The 16,779-nt window shown below is 46.9% G+C and overlaps 1 protein-coding gene across 1 annotated transcript; it reads right to left on the bottom strand.

Annotated features, from left to right (window-relative positions):
* Positions 1-253: 253 nt before the first annotated feature.
* On the bottom strand, positions 254-16,660 carry FBXO3 (F-box protein 3). The gene is made up of 11 exons (XM_064162974.1): positions 16,483-16,660; positions 14,027-14,116; positions 12,796-12,959; positions 8,718-8,832; positions 6,551-6,755; positions 6,136-6,181; positions 4,496-4,580; positions 3,588-3,710; positions 3,044-3,159; positions 2,494-2,684; positions 254-1,213 (listed from the first exon to the last, which is right to left on the bottom strand). The coding sequence occupies exons 1-11, from the start codon at positions 16,587-16,589 to the stop codon at positions 1,088-1,090; spliced, it is 1,368 nt and encodes a 455-aa protein (XP_064019044.1). The 5' UTR covers positions 16,590-16,660; the 3' UTR covers positions 254-1,087.
* Positions 16,661-16,779: the final 119 nt, after the last annotated feature.

The following is a 16,779-nucleotide window of genomic DNA, read 5'->3' as shown; positions in this document are numbered from 1 at the left end:
AAACAAACCAGGCATTCTGTAGCAGTAGTCAGTAAGGGAACAAGCAGCTGGAACCACGTATTGGAGCTACTTATTCTAGGTGTCAAAAGGACACCAGTCACAGTTACTGCTCAGGTCCTGGCAGGGCCAGTCCCATGTAGCATTGCAAAGCAGGCAGACGTTTATCAATGACAGTGGGAACAAAACAAAAGTGACAAAGCAAACAGATACTTTTTTAAATAGAAAGTTTCTGGTTATCTGGCAGACAGATCCCTTTTTTTCATTTTCCTGCTTTTATTTGGGCCTAGCTACAAAAATCCTGAAAGGATTCCAGGAAACATGGTATTTCAACATGGATTTATCACCTATGAAAAAGTCAGAACAGCAAACCTCATAAAAAGAAAAAAAGAAAACAAAGCAAACAAACTCAAAAGATATTTACAAAGTCATACTCTAGTCAGTGAGAAATCCTTGGCTGCATGTGGCAGATTCTGCATGTGCACTACATTCCAAAAGGCATCACCCCAGTCAGTCACTTAGAGAATTAAGCTAAAAGATGGATTGTCTACAAAGTAAGGCCAGCTTCAATCCTAATTTATGGATCTGAGGACCAGAATGTTTCTGTCACTTCTGTGTTAAGAAAAAAAAGCACATAAGAGCACCTGATCTTACCCAGATAGGATTCACAGACCAAAGGGCAAGTGTCATTGCTAGGAGTCAGCAGCAGAAGCTCAGGGAGGAGGATGAGAGCCCTTCCTTTGCCATCTGGTGCGTTGCTATTGTACAAAAACACCCCCACACCCCCTCTGCAACGTGACCACAGCTGGGTGAAGAGTTTAATGCTGTCAGGTGTGATCAAGCTGGTTTGCACTTTGGGGAAAAAAGTGAACAAAGCCCAAATACTTTTTCTTCTTCTCCCTATCTCCCCCTCCCTCCCCGCCCCGCCCCTTTCTCACATCCAAAACAGAAAAAACAAGTTGTACTTTGAAGAGTATCAAAGCTGGCACCAGCACTGGTGCTGGCTGCCCTGCCGAGCAGCAGAGCCCACGTACAGCAGTCACAAGCGTCCTTATGCAGAGCCCCAGGAGCAGTCTGTGTCGTGCTGCCATCAGGTGTGGTGCGGGCAGCGTCCCGAGGGCGCGGGGATGTCCAGCACTCGCCGCCGCTCTTCGTACTCGTCAGTGTCTGTGGAGTCCTCATCCTCGTCCACTGCATACTCATTGTGGCTGGTCTCCTGACACAAAACACACCCAGACTGAGTCCAGCTCCCTCAAAGCCCCCAGCAATTACCCAGCGTGCTTTGGGCTATACTACTGTCACTTAGCTGGGGCAGACATGGTGCTCCACATCCTCAAAGCATCTCCTTACAACTCCAAAGTTTAATCTGCACCAGAGGGCGCTCTGCCAAGCCACCTGACCTTTAAGTCAGTGAATCTCCACCAGTCTTCACTACTCCATAGGTGCAGCTATGAAAAGCCACCACTTGGCACCTTAGCTATGCCACTTCTCCTGGCAGCTGATGGTCTCTTTTGATAAAAGCAGTTTAGAAGCACAGAGCTGTGACTACCTTTGAAATCAGAGGTAGAGCAAGATAGAAAAGCAAATTATTGTTACAGTGAGCTGAGCAGGTGACAACCACCCCCATAAACATAGGCAAGAGTTAGGAGGTGCTATTTTCTGCTAGAAACATGAGATGCTGGCACCAGTTGATGGAGTTACTGCTTATGAGCGTCCCAAACCACTCCAATAATCTGACCAAGTGGACAAGAAGATGTCTACTCCCAGGAGCACTTTCAAGTTCTCTGCAAGCACTGAGTTAGTCACTAAACAAGAACTATGCCAGTGCTAAAATAAAGAAGACTCTCTAAAGGTGCCAGAGCAAAGGGGGAAACTCCACAGCTCACTTGCAGTCTCCAGACTACAGGTGCATTGTAGTTAGCAGCAAGACAAGCACTGTACTCCTCTGCACAGCCACTGACTCTGGAATGCACATGGCAGAACTACTGCACATCACCCAGACCTCCATCATTTGTGAACTGCTGATACTTTGCTTGGTGAAAAAAGGAGACGTACAAAACTTACAAGATCCAAACAGCAAAGGGTACAAGTCAAGGAGTCCGAAACGTGCCCTGAACAGCCACACACAGACACTTGTATGCATTTCTGTGCTCAGACGCAACACAGGCTGCTCACATTCAGCCTCTGGCAAGAGCCCACGGGCCTCCTGATTTCACCAATACAACCAGGTTTGGCTTTCATATCAGACAGAGGTGAGGGCTTGAGGAGGAAAACCTGTAGCCACACATAGCTTCCCATGAAAGCCTAGGGCTGAGGCTATGGAGATGACCTGGTAGATTTACACGTCAAAGCAATGAGGACGCATGGCTTTAACCATGTACGAACAGCTACAAAGCTTACCACAGCTGCTGAACTTGACCTTAGCTGAAGCATGCTTTCTATGGAGTTATCAACCTGTTCAGTTATGTTCCTTCCTCACTAAAAATCTCCACTCACCATTCGTGCTATGGACACCTTGAATGTTGGACACACCATATGGAATCTGGGAATTGTGACGTTGAAGAATTTTTCCTTGTAGTAGAGGCACCGGAAGGTGTAGTAGCCCTCCATGTACCCAGATGTGGTGGAGAATGTAGTACAGCTGGTGTACTCATAGACTCTCCCTGGACTGATGATTGGAAACTCCCCTGTTGGTAAAGTATGGTAAAATATGACTCGAGGGCAACAAAAATGGAGCAGTCTGCTAAAGCACTTGCACCCCACAGCAGAATCAGGCAGATGTTACACTGCAGCGAATGCAGGAATGATCTTCAGCAATTACTGATGTGAACCTAACATCTGAAGAGCAGTTAACTATCCACATGTTCAGACATCCCTTGTAAAACAACTTCAAAGACAAAGCTCAAGCACACTTACCTCCTTTCAAGCTAGCTCCATACAACTCCTACCCTCTGTCATCATCAGGAACAGCTCATAACTTTCATAACCTGTACATTTATCACAAAAACACCCTCTACCAAGCTTGTAAAAACAATCTTCTACTCACCAACTACTCCAGGACCCTGCACTTCTTCTACATCACCTTTGGCATTTATTATTCTCCAGTATCGACTGTCCAGCTGACAAGCCTTCTCGGGAAGAGCATCTTTGGACATTTCAATTCTGGAAGCCAAACATCACACTTCACGGTTAACTACTTCCAGACACTTGAGGAAATGCTTTGGTATCCTTGAGATCTCTCTCAGCAGACTGATCAGAAAACCCACTAAAGCAAAGAACGCTGAATCAGCTCTTGGGATTCATCTCTACACCTCTGCTCCACCGTCTATTGTTATTTATCCCTTTTCTAACTCACAAGAGTTGCTGGTAGCTTCCTTCCTCCACCCATCACTTGACCACCTTGACTGGTACTCTGCAGAGCTGGCACAAAATGATTTAGTTTTGGTTTTATTAGGAATTACAGCACATTGTGCACATCCTGTTCATTTTAGTGTGTTCAGGAGTGCTAAGCACAGATGTGCAAAACTGATCCTTTGAACATCACACAAGCATTTCCTGTGCTGCAAGAGTTAATGTAGTTACTATTTTACCTGATTCTGTAAGTGAAGAAATAATGCGGTGGATGCACAGAACTGAGCTCAGGTAGAAAAGATGTGGAGACTGAAACAGTGATGTCTCCTGTGGTGGCAACACATTCTTTGTCATGCACATACCTGCAGAAAGGAAAGCATTCACTCTAACAGCTCTTTACATTCCACACAGAAAGCTGAACACGAAGGGATTGGTTATTTACTAAAAAGAGCAGACTGCTGTTAGGTTAAAAGTAATTCTTGTCACCTCCAGTTAAACAGGGGATATATGCAGCGTCTTCACCCGATAGACTTCCCCAACACCTACAGCACGGGCCTCTGTGCCTGCATCACTGCTCACACCAAGCTGGGTGTGCAAGCTGATCTGAAGGCACTGAAGACACCCTTGTTTAATGGAGATCTGTCATGATGTTGTTTGAAAACCCAAACCTAGCAGCTCCCACAGCAAATTAATTTACAGAGCAGGAATGTGGTTCTGCAGTATCTTGGTTTGACACACTTGAGGTTCTGGCTTACAACTAAAGAAATAAAACCTGCATGAAGACTGATGTGTTATTGTAGAGACCAGCTCACCGAAGCAATTGATTTATTAGTAACTCAGAACAGTTCTGCAGCAGCACCCTCATGGCAAGCAGAATAATTATGCTGTTAGCTAAACTCCAAAGCAGCTATAATGCAAAATTATGGTTCCATAAGGCAAAGTTGCAACTTCTGAAGCTTCTGGTTAAAAAAAAATAAATGATTCTGTAATCATTGCCTTACAGTTTCACCTGCAGTAAGTCTGGCATATTTTCTCCTCTGTCCACAATTATCTTTTATATCAGACACCCGTAACTACTAGGAAACAAGTCAGCCTTCCAAAAGAAGCATCAAAACCTTGCAGTGAGGTTATAAATTCCAGACAGTACCTGAAAATCTGGTCTCTGATGATAGGGTAACCACCAGTTACAACTTGGTTTACGTAGGATGTAAACCACTCCAAGTACGATGTACCTAGGTGCCAAAGAAGAAAGCACTCTTAAGGACATGCAGACCACATTACAGCACTCAGTGCATTACAAAGCACTTTGAGCTTTGAATGGATCTATAACAAACTCTCAGACTCACCGAGATGAGTCGATCAACATTCCAGCCCATCCTACCAACAGAGGCCAGGCAAGGGCTGAGAGCTAAGAGTGCCAGAAATGACCCAACAAACAGAAAACCTCCTAGCTAAGTATGCTGCATAACAGTCACGGCCTTCAGGTGCTGGTGTCTCTCATCACCTGGCTTCCTGCTCACGACTCTTCTGCTGTGAGTGGCAAAGATCAACAGTGGCTACATTACTTGTACAGCTGCTTCTACCTACAAGAGGCATGCAGGCTTGGGGGTGGATTTATGGACTTAGTTTTGATATGCAGCTTTTTCTAACCAATAAAGTGCAAGCTGCAGAATTTCCCTCTCCTTAAAAACAGGGATAAGACAAGTAAGTCACAGGCATACTCTGCAGTCTTGCTACAAAGCCAGAAGACCAAAGCTGGACAACGTGCTGAAGAACCTCACAGCCATTGTCTGAGAAGAGTTTTTCATACACCTACTGCCATTACCTAGGGACAGCTTCACTTAGCAGCAGGCTTGGTAGTGTTGGGTTAATGGTTGAATGCTGTGTTGTTAAAGTTTTTTCCCAGCCTAAATGATTCTGTGATTCTCAGGTGGAACAGGGCAAGGAATCCAACTCCTGAGCTTTTGCTGTATACTTCCATGATGGTTCTAAAGCACGCAAGCCATTCTGCAGCAAGAGCTTTGCAAACCAGGGGACAGGTTGACACCTTCACACTGAAGTAAGTCCAGACAATCAACACAGAGAAAGGTTTCCTGAAATCAGTGTGGCCAAGATTTAGCTACCTTCAACCCCAAACAGCACTGCCTTAGCACTGTCCAACATTCTAAGAGATATGAAAGGCTACGTTTTAATATTCAGTTTAGTGCCATTTATTACACATCTCCTTTCCCACTGAAGGGAATTAATTTAGGGGTAGCCAGATTCTAGTGAATTAAGAAATACTCAAACCATTATTCCAGCCAATGCACTTCAGACTGATGACAACAGATTACTACACAACCAAACAGCAAGAGATTTCTCTTTGCCTGCTTTTTTGTTTGCTTTGTTCTAAGGACAATCCAGTTAGCTTTTCTTTGCCATCTGTAGATTAGATTTCATTAAAGGACATGAAATACTTCCAACTTCTAATATGGTTACAAAAACTACTGGGAAAAAAATAAATCCATCTCTCTGTCCAGCTGGGTGATGTATTTAATAACTGGTTACAGCACCCCTGAGATGGCTAACCTCAGGTTTTGCTCATCTTGTTAGGTTTTTACACTGAGGGGTTTGTACGCAAGACACACAGAGGATGAGCTTTGATAGAAAACTTGCATCTCATTGCAAGGAGCTGCTGCTGTTTTGAAGTAGGTTAGAGTCTTGCAAGTAGCACCTTTCTTAGGCTCCAGTTGTACTGAGGTGCACTGTCTGAACAGTGCCATTAAAACATGGTTAAAATGGCATTACCTGTGATGAACATATCAATAGCAGATGGGTTGCGAGCCATTTGGTCCTAAAAGGGAAAGAAGTTCATGGATGTGTTAGAAGGAGAGCAGGAGGCTTGCAAAGTTAAAAGTCAAGACCTGAAACACAACACAGAGAACACTGCTCCTGTATTGACAAAACCTACATCATTATACCCCCAGTCAGATATTCCAGTGCATGCCTGTCCCCACAAGTGCCCACATGATTACTGAACACATGACTTGGACATTCCCCTAAGGCTCATAGCTTTGAAACCAAGTTTACATGTTTGTCTTTACTGTTCTCTCTTAGCATTCACTTGGAGTCAAGCAAAGCACTCCAGGTATCTGATAACAAGCAAAGGGGCACCATCAGTCAACAGAAAGGACACTGGCCAGCATAAACATGTCCTCCTTACTGGGCACTGATAGAAGATCTCGTATTTATTTCGCCCCTCCACACTCTCCAGGGCCATGTACTGGCTCAGGCCAGTATGAATGCAGAAGGTAAGAGGAAGGCATTGCTTCAGCCCCAGCCTCTGCTGAAAGCCTCCTGCTGCCGTGTCAATGTCCAGCAAGTCTTCAGAGCGGTAGTGGTTTGACAGCGCCATACTCCCCATCAGGCTGGAATCATGAAAGAAAGGAAAGGTCAACAGAGATTCCACTCATGAGGCAAAGAGAGCTTCCAATCTGCTCTGAGCACTGGTTCTACCAGTGCCCTAGACACACACTATATTTCCACCAAGCCTACTATCACAATAAACAAGAACAATAAGCAGCGAGGAAGAGACTCGGTCTCAGCAGAACTCAAGCATGCAGCCAAAAGTGAACAGGCGCACTGTATCCATCAGCACGGCAAGACCAGCCCCTGCCTGTCCCAAATTCTTCCTCTAGCTCTTTGTAAGCATCACAACAGAGGATGGGTGTTTTGCTTCCTTTGGTTTTGACAATAAGGAAGTGACACTTAAGACAGTAAAAGGAGCCTCTCTGCACGTAAGAATATACATATTCGGGGGAAAAGCGGCACTAATCTGAAACATGGAGTAGATGAGGAGTGGAGGTGAGAATGAAGTTAATGTCATTGATGATACTGGGCTAGAGAGCTTGGGGCAAAATAAACCAGGCAACGTAATAAGGGGGCAGTCAGCAGAAGAATGATACCAAGCGGTAACATGAGCAAATTAATCAGCTACTAACCAAGGGCACACTCTACAGCAATACACAAACCTGTATTGCACACCTCACACCCATGTTCCCTTCTAATCTGCCTTTCACTGGCAGTCTCAGCTGCGCTCTTACTAAGCTTTCCCCAGTACTGTGAAAGCAGTGACACAGATGCAAGCTGCCACATGTCAGCATGACATAACCTGCCCCCATCCTGGGCAACAGGTTCCACTCCTCTTCCTAACAGAGCTTTGCCTGGAATTCACACATTCTGCACTTTGGAAAGCCATGCTGACATCCAGGCACAGAATCCTGAAGCATCTAACAATAACAACTAGTCCTGAGTCTCCTCCAGGTCTGATCTAATGTGCCAACAACTTGCTGCACAGCCTTCCCTTGCCTACACCTGATGCTGCCAGCAGTCATCCCCCACAGACAATCAAGCCTGTCCCCAATAGTAAGCCCACACCTTCCATGCACAGTGGCAGCCTTTATTGCTCCAATGTCCCACATCAGCCTAAACTAGCTCCCCAGCCAGTGCCCCACCAACAAGGTTTGTCATCAGACCTTCACTCTGAGGATGCAGCAATGGACCACAGACCACTGGCAGTTGTTCAAGCTGAAAGGTGTGGCCAAAGGCATGTAGCTGCTCCTGCACCCTTCCACAGGCACGTCATCTCAGTAAAGGCTTTGTGGGAGTGAGAAAGGAGTAGGAAGAGCAGGAAGCACACGAGGTGCAGAACTCCATTTGAAGTATACAGAACTAGGGCACCTATCTCCTCTCTAAAAATGTCTCTCCTTGAAAAGGAAACAGAAGTCATCCCTATGGTTGCATAAAAAGTGCTGATCTGAAAACAATGTCTACGGCTGGAAGATAGGAAGTTATGGTGGTCACTGTCATTCCAACCTCAACATAAATAAAATTCTTAATTGCTGCAACCACATAAATTTGTAAAATCTTCTGCAGAGAAAAGGTGATTTGCAGAACTCACCTTTTGATTCTCCTTGTAATGACCACCTCGGTTTGACAGCTATTCCCTAACCATTTTAAAGAAACAAAGCTCTTAAAAAAATGAAGCCTGAAGAGTGCAGGAGGATAATTTACTCATGCAATACAAAAGGGAAACTTCAGGGGAGCAACTTGTAGAGGTATGATTAAAAGTCCAACAGTTGGAAGTTTTAGTCACTGCAAAAAAGCAAAAGGCTTCTCCCTAAGAAACAGGGCTGAAAGGGCTGGAGTCAGTGGAGCAATTAGAAATCTGCACTCCATTTTCCATTACTGCTGGGACCAGAAGGCAGCCAGTTTTAGAAGCATCAAGATTCCCTTATGCTGTTTGGCAGACAGTGTAACCTTTTAATAAATAAACTCCCCAAGAAACACAAAAGGAACAAAGCACTTGGTGTGCAGCTTTGGCTCCTTACCCAGGCACAACCAGCTTCTGTCCATTGTGAATACGGAATGAACACCGATAGTCCTCGGGCAGCTTGCAGCCTATCTGAGCTTCCACAGCGTCCAGATCTTCCTCCCGCACACTCTCTGTGTACACAGACAGACAGGGCATGAAGAGGCAGTCTGGAGAGGCAACCAAGGTAACGCTGCTCAGCTGCTCTGCCCTAGGTGCCAGCAGGCTGCTCCTCCCAGTGGGGAACATGAGAGCTTGTGTTCAGACCTCTCCTTGGAAATGGTGCCGTGCACCACTCCATCAAAGCTTGGTAAGAACCAAGGCACATTCTGGACCTAACAGCATGGTTTCAGCTGCCACAAAGAATTTTAAGAAGCCTCAGCAGCCTTAGCATGCTGGGTTTATGTTTTTAATGGTCTACAAAAGGATAACGAGGATCAAAGCATTTTGCCACTTACAATCCAAAGTAAGTGAGCTAACAGACACACGAAAGCAACTTTGGGCTGCAGTTGCCTACTGGCATGGCTTCAAGAATCTTTCACTGATTAAATTCATGCCAGTAACCAGAATCACTAAAAATCAACTATTTTCATCAAAAAGCACTGAGTTTATAAGTGCCTTGGTCAAACAAACATGGACTTGAGTCAGTGTTTGATGGAGACACAGAATGAGTGCTACAGAAATTTGAAAGGAAGCTGATGACATTAGCTGAGTAATTAATACAGCAGCAATCCCCATTCAACAGTCACACTGGGCCTGACTCGAGCACAAAGCACTCACAAAGTGCAGGGAACCTTTTCCCACAACGTTGTCATTAGCTGATCAAGTAAACATTTGACACTGTCTCCCACAGCATCCTTCTGGCTAAACTGAGGCAGTGTGGTCTGTATGACTGGGTAGTGAGACGGACTGGGAACCAGTTGAAAGAAAGAAGTCAAAGAGTTGTGGTCAATGGGATGAAGTCTAGTTGGAGGCCTGTAACTAGTGGAATCCCACAGAGGTCAGGGCTGGGACCAGTTCTGTTCAAGATATTCATCAAGGACCTGGATGAGGGCACAGAGTGCACTGTCAGCAAGTTTGCTGATGACACCAAGCTGGGTGGAGTGGCTGCCACACCAGAAGGCTGTGCTGCCATTCAGCCAGACTTGGACAGGCTGGAAGGGTGGGCAGGGAGAAAATGAATGAAATTCAACAAGGGCAAGTGTAGAGTCTTGCATCTGGGAAAGAACAACCCCAGGGATCAGCACAGGTTGGGGACTGAGCTGTCGGAAGACAGCAAAGGGGGAAAGGATCTGGGGATCCTAGTGGATGGGAGATTGACCATGAGCCAGCAGTGTGCTCTTGTGGCCAGGAGGGGCCATGCCATTCTGGGGTGGGTTAGAAGGGCTGTGGTTAGTAGGTCGAGAGAGGCTCTCCACCTCCTCTACTCTGCCCTGCCGAGACCACATCTGGAGTCCTGTGTCCAGTTCTGGGCCGTCCAATTCAAGAGGGACATAGAACTGCTTGAGAGTGTCCAGCCCAAAGCCACAAAGATGCTGAAGGGAATGGAACATCTCTGTTAGGAGAGCCTGAGGAAGCTGGGGCTGTGCTGCTGGAAGGAGACTGAGACGTGACCTCAGCAGTGATTATAAATACATAAAGGTGAGTGCCAGGAAGCTGGAGCCAGGCTCTGCTGGGTGATGCCCAGTGCCAGCACAAGGGGCAATGCGTGGAAGCTGAGGCATAGGAAGTTTCATTTAAACATGAGGAGGAATTTTTTCACTGTGAGGGTGACAGAACCCTGGAGCAGGCTGCCCAGGGGAGTTGTGGAGTCTCCCACTAGAGATATTCAAAACCTGCCTGGATGTGTTCCTGTGTGATCTGCTATAGGAGATCCTGCTCTGGCAGGGGGGTTAGACTGGATGAGCTTTCAAGGTCCCTTCCAGCCCCTGACATTCTGTGATTCTACGAAGTTCCAGGTAAAATTTTTAGGCAATACTGATTTTATTCTTCGGTTTCTTCATTCCAAGGGTTGCTTTTTTCAGCTGCTAGACCAATCGCTAACAAAGAAACACTGGCTGCAGCCACCACTCTGCTGGAATTTGAAGCAATAAATGGGTTCTAACAGAGGGATTTTTGTAAAGGGGTGGGGAATAACTACTCTCGTGCTCCCCTCCCACACTTCAGAGGGTTTCCGAACCCTCACTTCCAGCAAAGATCAACTGGGTGGCCTGTGTGGTCTGTTCCAGTCAAAGGGGGTTGGGTGATTTGTTTTTTAAATCCTTTTCATTTTCATCCCTCTTTTCATTTATATGGCACAATTTAACAACCCATGGAAAGAACATTCTGTACAAATGGTATTAAAAAGGTGTAAGTTACAGGAGAGCTCCTGCTGAAACCTGCTGTCACTACACATGTGTGGAAACTGATCATTTTTTTTTTGTCTTCCTATAGATAAAGAGAAGCTTCATTGCACCAAACTCCTTGGGAGGATTTCTGAAGTAAAACTATGTTAAAAATCTTTATTTTGACACCTCCAACCCAGATACCTTTCAATTGTTAAGAAAACACCTGACTGACAGTTCAGTGCTTCTTCATACTCGAGTCAAACTATGGTTTCAGCGGAGCAGCAGCAGATACAGAAATGAAGGCATGGGTAGAATCATCCTAGAACATTTTAGGTTGGAAAGGACCTTTAAAGGTCATCCAGACCAACACCCTGCAGTCCGCAGGGACAGCTGCAAACAGAGCAGGTTGCTCAGAGCCCCAGACAACCTGACCTGCAATGATTCCAGGCATGGAGCATCTCCCACCTCACTGAGCAACTTGGGACAGTGTCTCACGACCCCCAGTGTCTAACATTTCTCTCTTCTATCCGGTCTAAATCTCTGTGGTTTTGTTTCACACCCTCGCTCCTTGTCCTGTCACAACAGGCCCTGCTCAACATTCTGTCCTCATCTTTCCAATTGCTCCCCCCCTTCCAGGTTCTCTCCTGGAGCCTTCTCCAGGCTGAACAAGCCCAACTCTCTCAGCCTGTCCCCGTAGCAGAGGGCTTCAACCCTTCTCTGGCCCCACTCCAAGAGGTCCACGTCCTTCATGTGCTGAGGGCTGCAGAGCTGGACCAGGTGTGGTCTCAGCAGAGTAAAGCAGCAGAATCAGCTGTCTCAACCTCCTGGTGATGCGCACCAACACTGAAGGCTGTGGCCTGCATTTCACCAGAGTCCAGGCTATGTATAAGCTTTTAGGCTTTCTCCTATAAAGACATCTGCTTGCTGACACACAGCAGTAACAGAAGAGAATTCTAAGAGAAACAGTAAGTATTAAGTTCAAACCATGCTCTCCTCTTCACAAATACTTCAGAATCCAGCACTAACCAGCAGGAGGAAACACGTGAGATTTGCATAGGAAAGTGATTGCTGCCTATGGATTTCTCTCAGTTGCACAGATGATGTCACACCAAACAGCTTGGTCTGAGAGCCAAGTTCATGGAGAATGGAGCACAGCTGAAAATGTAAAAGCTGTTTTGTCCCTTCGCCACAAAAAACAATCTCACTGCATGTCTTGTGTAAGACTCATGAACTGAAACACTGGAAGTACCTGAAAACAGAAATAAACATTCTTGCTCAGCCAGTGATTCACCTGCTTTAGAGAATCATGGTAAGACCTACAAAAGGGAAAGTGCTTCCTTTCCGTCTGGCTTCAGTTTCAGCTGCTTGTTTTCATGTGAGTGTTTTAATCAGGTTAACACAATCTCATAAATAAAATCCCACCAGCAGGTGCCAGGTCCTTGAAATAAGGGGATTATTAAGTTAAACAAACAAAATGCGTCGTGGCAACCAAAGACAAAAGCAGTAAAGATATAATGTTTTCTTGATTACCCAGAAGTAAAGAGATAGATGGGGCAGCACAAACAATGATCCTGATTTCTTCTCAGAGAAGATGGGGCAGTGACCTGTGGTCTGCTTTACTCGTTTACAGAGAGCAGGGAAAGCACAACTGCTGGACTGTCAAGACTCAGGTAACTGAGGCACCCAGCCAGGATGAAAGCAGAAGGAAGCTTCCCACCAGCCAGCATCCCAACACACAGCCTGCCAGAGACAGCAGGTATCACCCAGTACCTTTCAGAGACCCAATCATCCGAGGACACCGCTGCCCTAAGTACTTCTCTAGGTCATCCCAGGCCTTTTTCAGCGTCGCGTAGTATTGAATGTATCTGCCCAGGTCACGGTAGGTGCTGATGAAGATGGCTTTCCAGCTCTGATTTCGCTGACGTTTTTCCTCTCTTGAACGGGCACAAAGAAGAGCAAACTTGACTTGAACAGCAGCCTAAAAAGCTCAACTTCTAAACCCAACCAGTTAGTATTTGGCATTCAGCAGAAGCGGAAAGTGTGACATTAAGTCAGGAGCACTCTGAGCCAGGTGCAGCTACACAAGCTCAAGTAATTCCAGCATTTGTTTAGCTGCAACTTGGAAAAGAATTAGGAAAGATTTGGGCTACTCAGTACCAGGGGGAAATGTAGAAACTGTATTCTTTTGTCTGTTATTAACTCTTAGAACCCATGAATGGCTAATTCCCACTACGTTTCACACAAACACAGAGAAGGCCTTCAAAAACACCAATCAAATTTGACACTACATTAGTCACAAACTTATTTAGCCAGCATGAAGGGCTAAGAAGGTAAACCTTAGAGAGAGTTAAATGTACTCCCTGTGCTGATCTGGAAAGCCACTTCCTTTAAGGAACTCTTGCATGTTCAGTCCTCATCACAGGCACAACAGCCTACAGGAAGACTGGCTGCCAAAAAAGTGCTGACACATCTGACAAAGGATGCTTGCCTCCAAATTGTAGCAGCCCTTGCATCTTTGTTTTAGGAAACACTCCAACTCCCCAGACTCCAGACAGCATGCCCAATCTAAAAGATTTAGTACAGCTTCACACACCTAAATAAAAATGTAACTGTTAAAAAGTCTTTGCAGCACTTTTAAGAGCTCTGTGGCTCTAGAAAGGAGAATCTTACTTCTTGAAGAATTGAGAGGAAAGAAAAAAAAAGAAAATAGATTAAGTTTAATCTGGAAGCACTTGGAAGATTACTTTCCTCCATAGCGCATCTGGTGTTTGGTAAGGTCAAGATGCAGCTCCTCCCCCAGCCTAGTCGTTAACAGGGCATCTCTTCTCTACCCATCCATGAAACTTATTAAGACTTGTATATTCACGAGGCTTTTTAAGGAAACTGCCTCTATCTTGTCATTGGTTTGAAGCTGGTGAATACCAAAACAGAACTGAGATGGACACAGCACAATAACACAAGCCTTATTTTCAGAGAACTGGTCTAAACCCAGCCCACTTACTCCGAAATGAGCCAGTACTTCTTGCAGTGCCTTATCCACAGCGGATCATGGTTTGTTAGCTGATTCAATCTTCGACTTAAATAGCAGCAACTAGAAATATAAAATCATTAACTCTGATTACTAAAGTGCAGCAACAGGAATGAGGATAAGCACCAACCAATACACTGCACACTGGTGAAATAAATCTAGCTCAAAAGTCAGTTAGCTGTCCTCCTTAGAGCTGTGCTTACCATGGCTGAAAGTCTTCACTACCAGTCAGGAACTACTACTCTACACACTGAGAACTGCCAGTAATTAAGTCATTTCGTAAAACAGGTCATCCTGTAGCCCTACCCATCATAAACACTGTTTAGAAGACTTCAGCGTGACTCCACTCCACCAGTGGAAGCACAGCAACAGCACAGCCCAGTTACTATGATTTAATTCACTATCTGTATTGTGAGGCTCTGCCTTCTCTTTTCCCATACTACTGAAAGCTTCAACAGCAAGCCAGAGAAACCAGAGAGCTGAGTACTACAAAATTACTTTCCACTTTGAGTTGTTTAAATAACAAACTTCACGACCGAAACCAAAAAGAGAGGATGACTGACCTGGAAATCAGTCCTGCAAGCTTGCTCTAATGAAGGTCACATATAAATTCCATCTCCACTCCCCTGAGTAGCATTAAAGGGAACACTTCTACATCAGGAAGTTACGGAGCCTGCACTACAAAGCACGACTGCAAGTGCAGCATTAACAAGGATACAGGCCCAAACCATCGTTAATTTTGACTGGACGCGACAGGACAACAACAATCAACTTACATTCCTGCTGCCGGCTAACTTGGTATTCCAAAGCAGCAGTGGAGGTACCATCACACGCAGCCTGTTCCCATATTTACTTTACTCCCATATTTTACTTAGAAAACCCTTGGCAATACACAAGTGGTATGAACAGCAAGACATTTCAGTGTTTATTAATCAAGCCTGTGATGCTGGTAGGAAGCATCACCATGACATTAGAAGATGCAATTAAAGCCATTCTCATTAATTGCATAAATACCTGGTCACCTGTCAGCTTTTCCATTATTTGAAGGCCCCCAGACTACCTAACCTGTGGAATACCAGGGAAACTGTACTGCTTGCGGTGGTCAGAGAACACAGGTGTCACTAAAACAAGGGTATGCAGCCTAGAGACCTCCTCGATTAACGCTTTCAGGAGTGCAGACAGTACTGGCCTCACAAACAAGGAATCGACACGACATTTAACTCTTCTTGCACAGCAAAACCCCTCTGGTTTTGTTAAATACCTAACAAAAATAGACAGAGCATTTACCACACCACTGCCAACTACTCTTAAAGGATCCAACATGCAACATGGGCATGTGGCAAATGGTGTAATCTTTGCCTATGTTTGATCTCTTTTTTGGATGTTACGGTCACAGAACTCTGCCTGATGTCCTTCGCTTTCCTGGCTAGGACATGTGGAGGGAAACCCAACCCAAACAACACCCCCCTCACACACCGTGACAATATTCTGTTTCACTCGTACCTACTCCTCTCTCTCCAATTAAATACTGCGATTTCAATCACTGCCAGTGCTTGCACTTCCTTGGTAAGGTTTCAACCACAAACATATTCCCATCCTCACCATATGACTCAACTCTTCAGCCACCTAGTAGAGCATCCAAGAGGAGCCTGCAACTTCGGTTCAAGTTCCTCTGTTTAAGGAGTCGTCCCATTTAATTTTGTTCGGTTTTCCTCCAGCTACAGATCCTTCAAAAACTGGACTTGTTTACTGGCGACAGGACAGCCCTTTGGTTGCCCACAGATAAGAGTTTTGGAGAACTACTGATTTCACAAAGTCATCTTTCACTGGCTCATCTCTGAGTTGTCACTTGGCTACAAGCACGGCCGATACATAATGGAGGGAAGCAAAACAAGGAATGCCATAAACCAAACCCCTGCGAACATCGCTGCTGCCGGAAGGGGACGGTGCCTCAGAGTACGCCGTCCAGGCAGCAGCTCCTCCGGAGCACCGAGCGGCCTGGAGCGCCGCGGCGGTCACAGCCCTCCCCAGGCCTCTGTCCGCCCCCCCGCCAGCCGCACACCGCCGAGCCGTGCAAGGCCGAGTTGCGCCCAGCTCAGAGCCGCCGTGGCCGCTCCGCCGCGCTCACTTGCCCGCGGCGCACCGGGCGGACGGGCGCAGACAGACCCTTCCCCTGCGCCCCCGGCCCGGGCGGGCGCAGACGGCCCCTTCCCCTGCGCCCCCGGCCGGGGCGGGCGCAGACAGACCCTTCCCCTGCGCCCCCGGCCGGGGCGGGCGCAGACAGACCCTTCCCCTGCGCCCCCGGCCCGCCGCTGCCCCCCGCGCCTCCCCCCCCGCCGAGCTCGGGCTCGGCCCTGGCCCTGCCCTTCTCCCCTCCGTGGCAGCGCAGTTCAGGTGGATCACGGGGAGCCCCGGGCCCGACCTCGCACCTCGTCAAATCGCGGTAGTCGAGGAAGCTGAGGATGAGCAGCAGCGGGTCGGTGGGCAGCAGCTCCAGGCTGAGAGCCGACGGCTCAACGTCCAGGGGCGCCGCCATCTTGCGAGCCGTGCCACGGCCCCGCCGTTGAAGCCGCGGCGCGCCCGCCCCCTTCCCTTGTCAGCCGCCAGGGCGGGCGTTCGCAGCGCCCCCTGCCGGCCACCGCCCGCCCCCTTCCCTTGTCAGCCGCCAGGGCGGGCGATCGCAGCGCCCCCTGCCGGCCGCCGCCCGCCCGGCTCCTCCCGTGGAG

This window comes from Pogoniulus pusillus, chromosome 24, assembly GCF_015220805.1.
Source record: "Pogoniulus pusillus isolate bPogPus1 chromosome 24, bPogPus1.pri, whole genome shotgun sequence".
NCBI classification, from domain to species: domain Eukaryota; kingdom Metazoa; phylum Chordata; class Aves; order Piciformes; family Lybiidae; genus Pogoniulus; species Pogoniulus pusillus.
Note: the sequence above shows the minus strand (reverse complement) of the source record. Positions and strands in the feature narration are given on the sequence as shown.

Excerpts from the sequence above, each read along its gene's own strand:
- FBXO3 (XM_064162974.1), bottom strand. The coding sequence starts at position 16,589 with ATGGCGGCGCCCCTGGACGTTGAGCCGTCGGCTCTCAGCCTGGAGCTG. Across the intron at positions 12,960-14,026 it reads AAGTACTGGCTCATTTCGGA|AGAGGAAAAACGTCAGCGAA; the intron begins GTAAGTGGGCTG and ends TGCCCGTTCAAG. Across the intron at positions 3,711-4,495 it reads ATCAGAGACCAGATTTTCAG|GTATGTGCATGACAAAGAAT; the intron begins GTACTGTCTGGA and ends TCCTTTCTGCAG.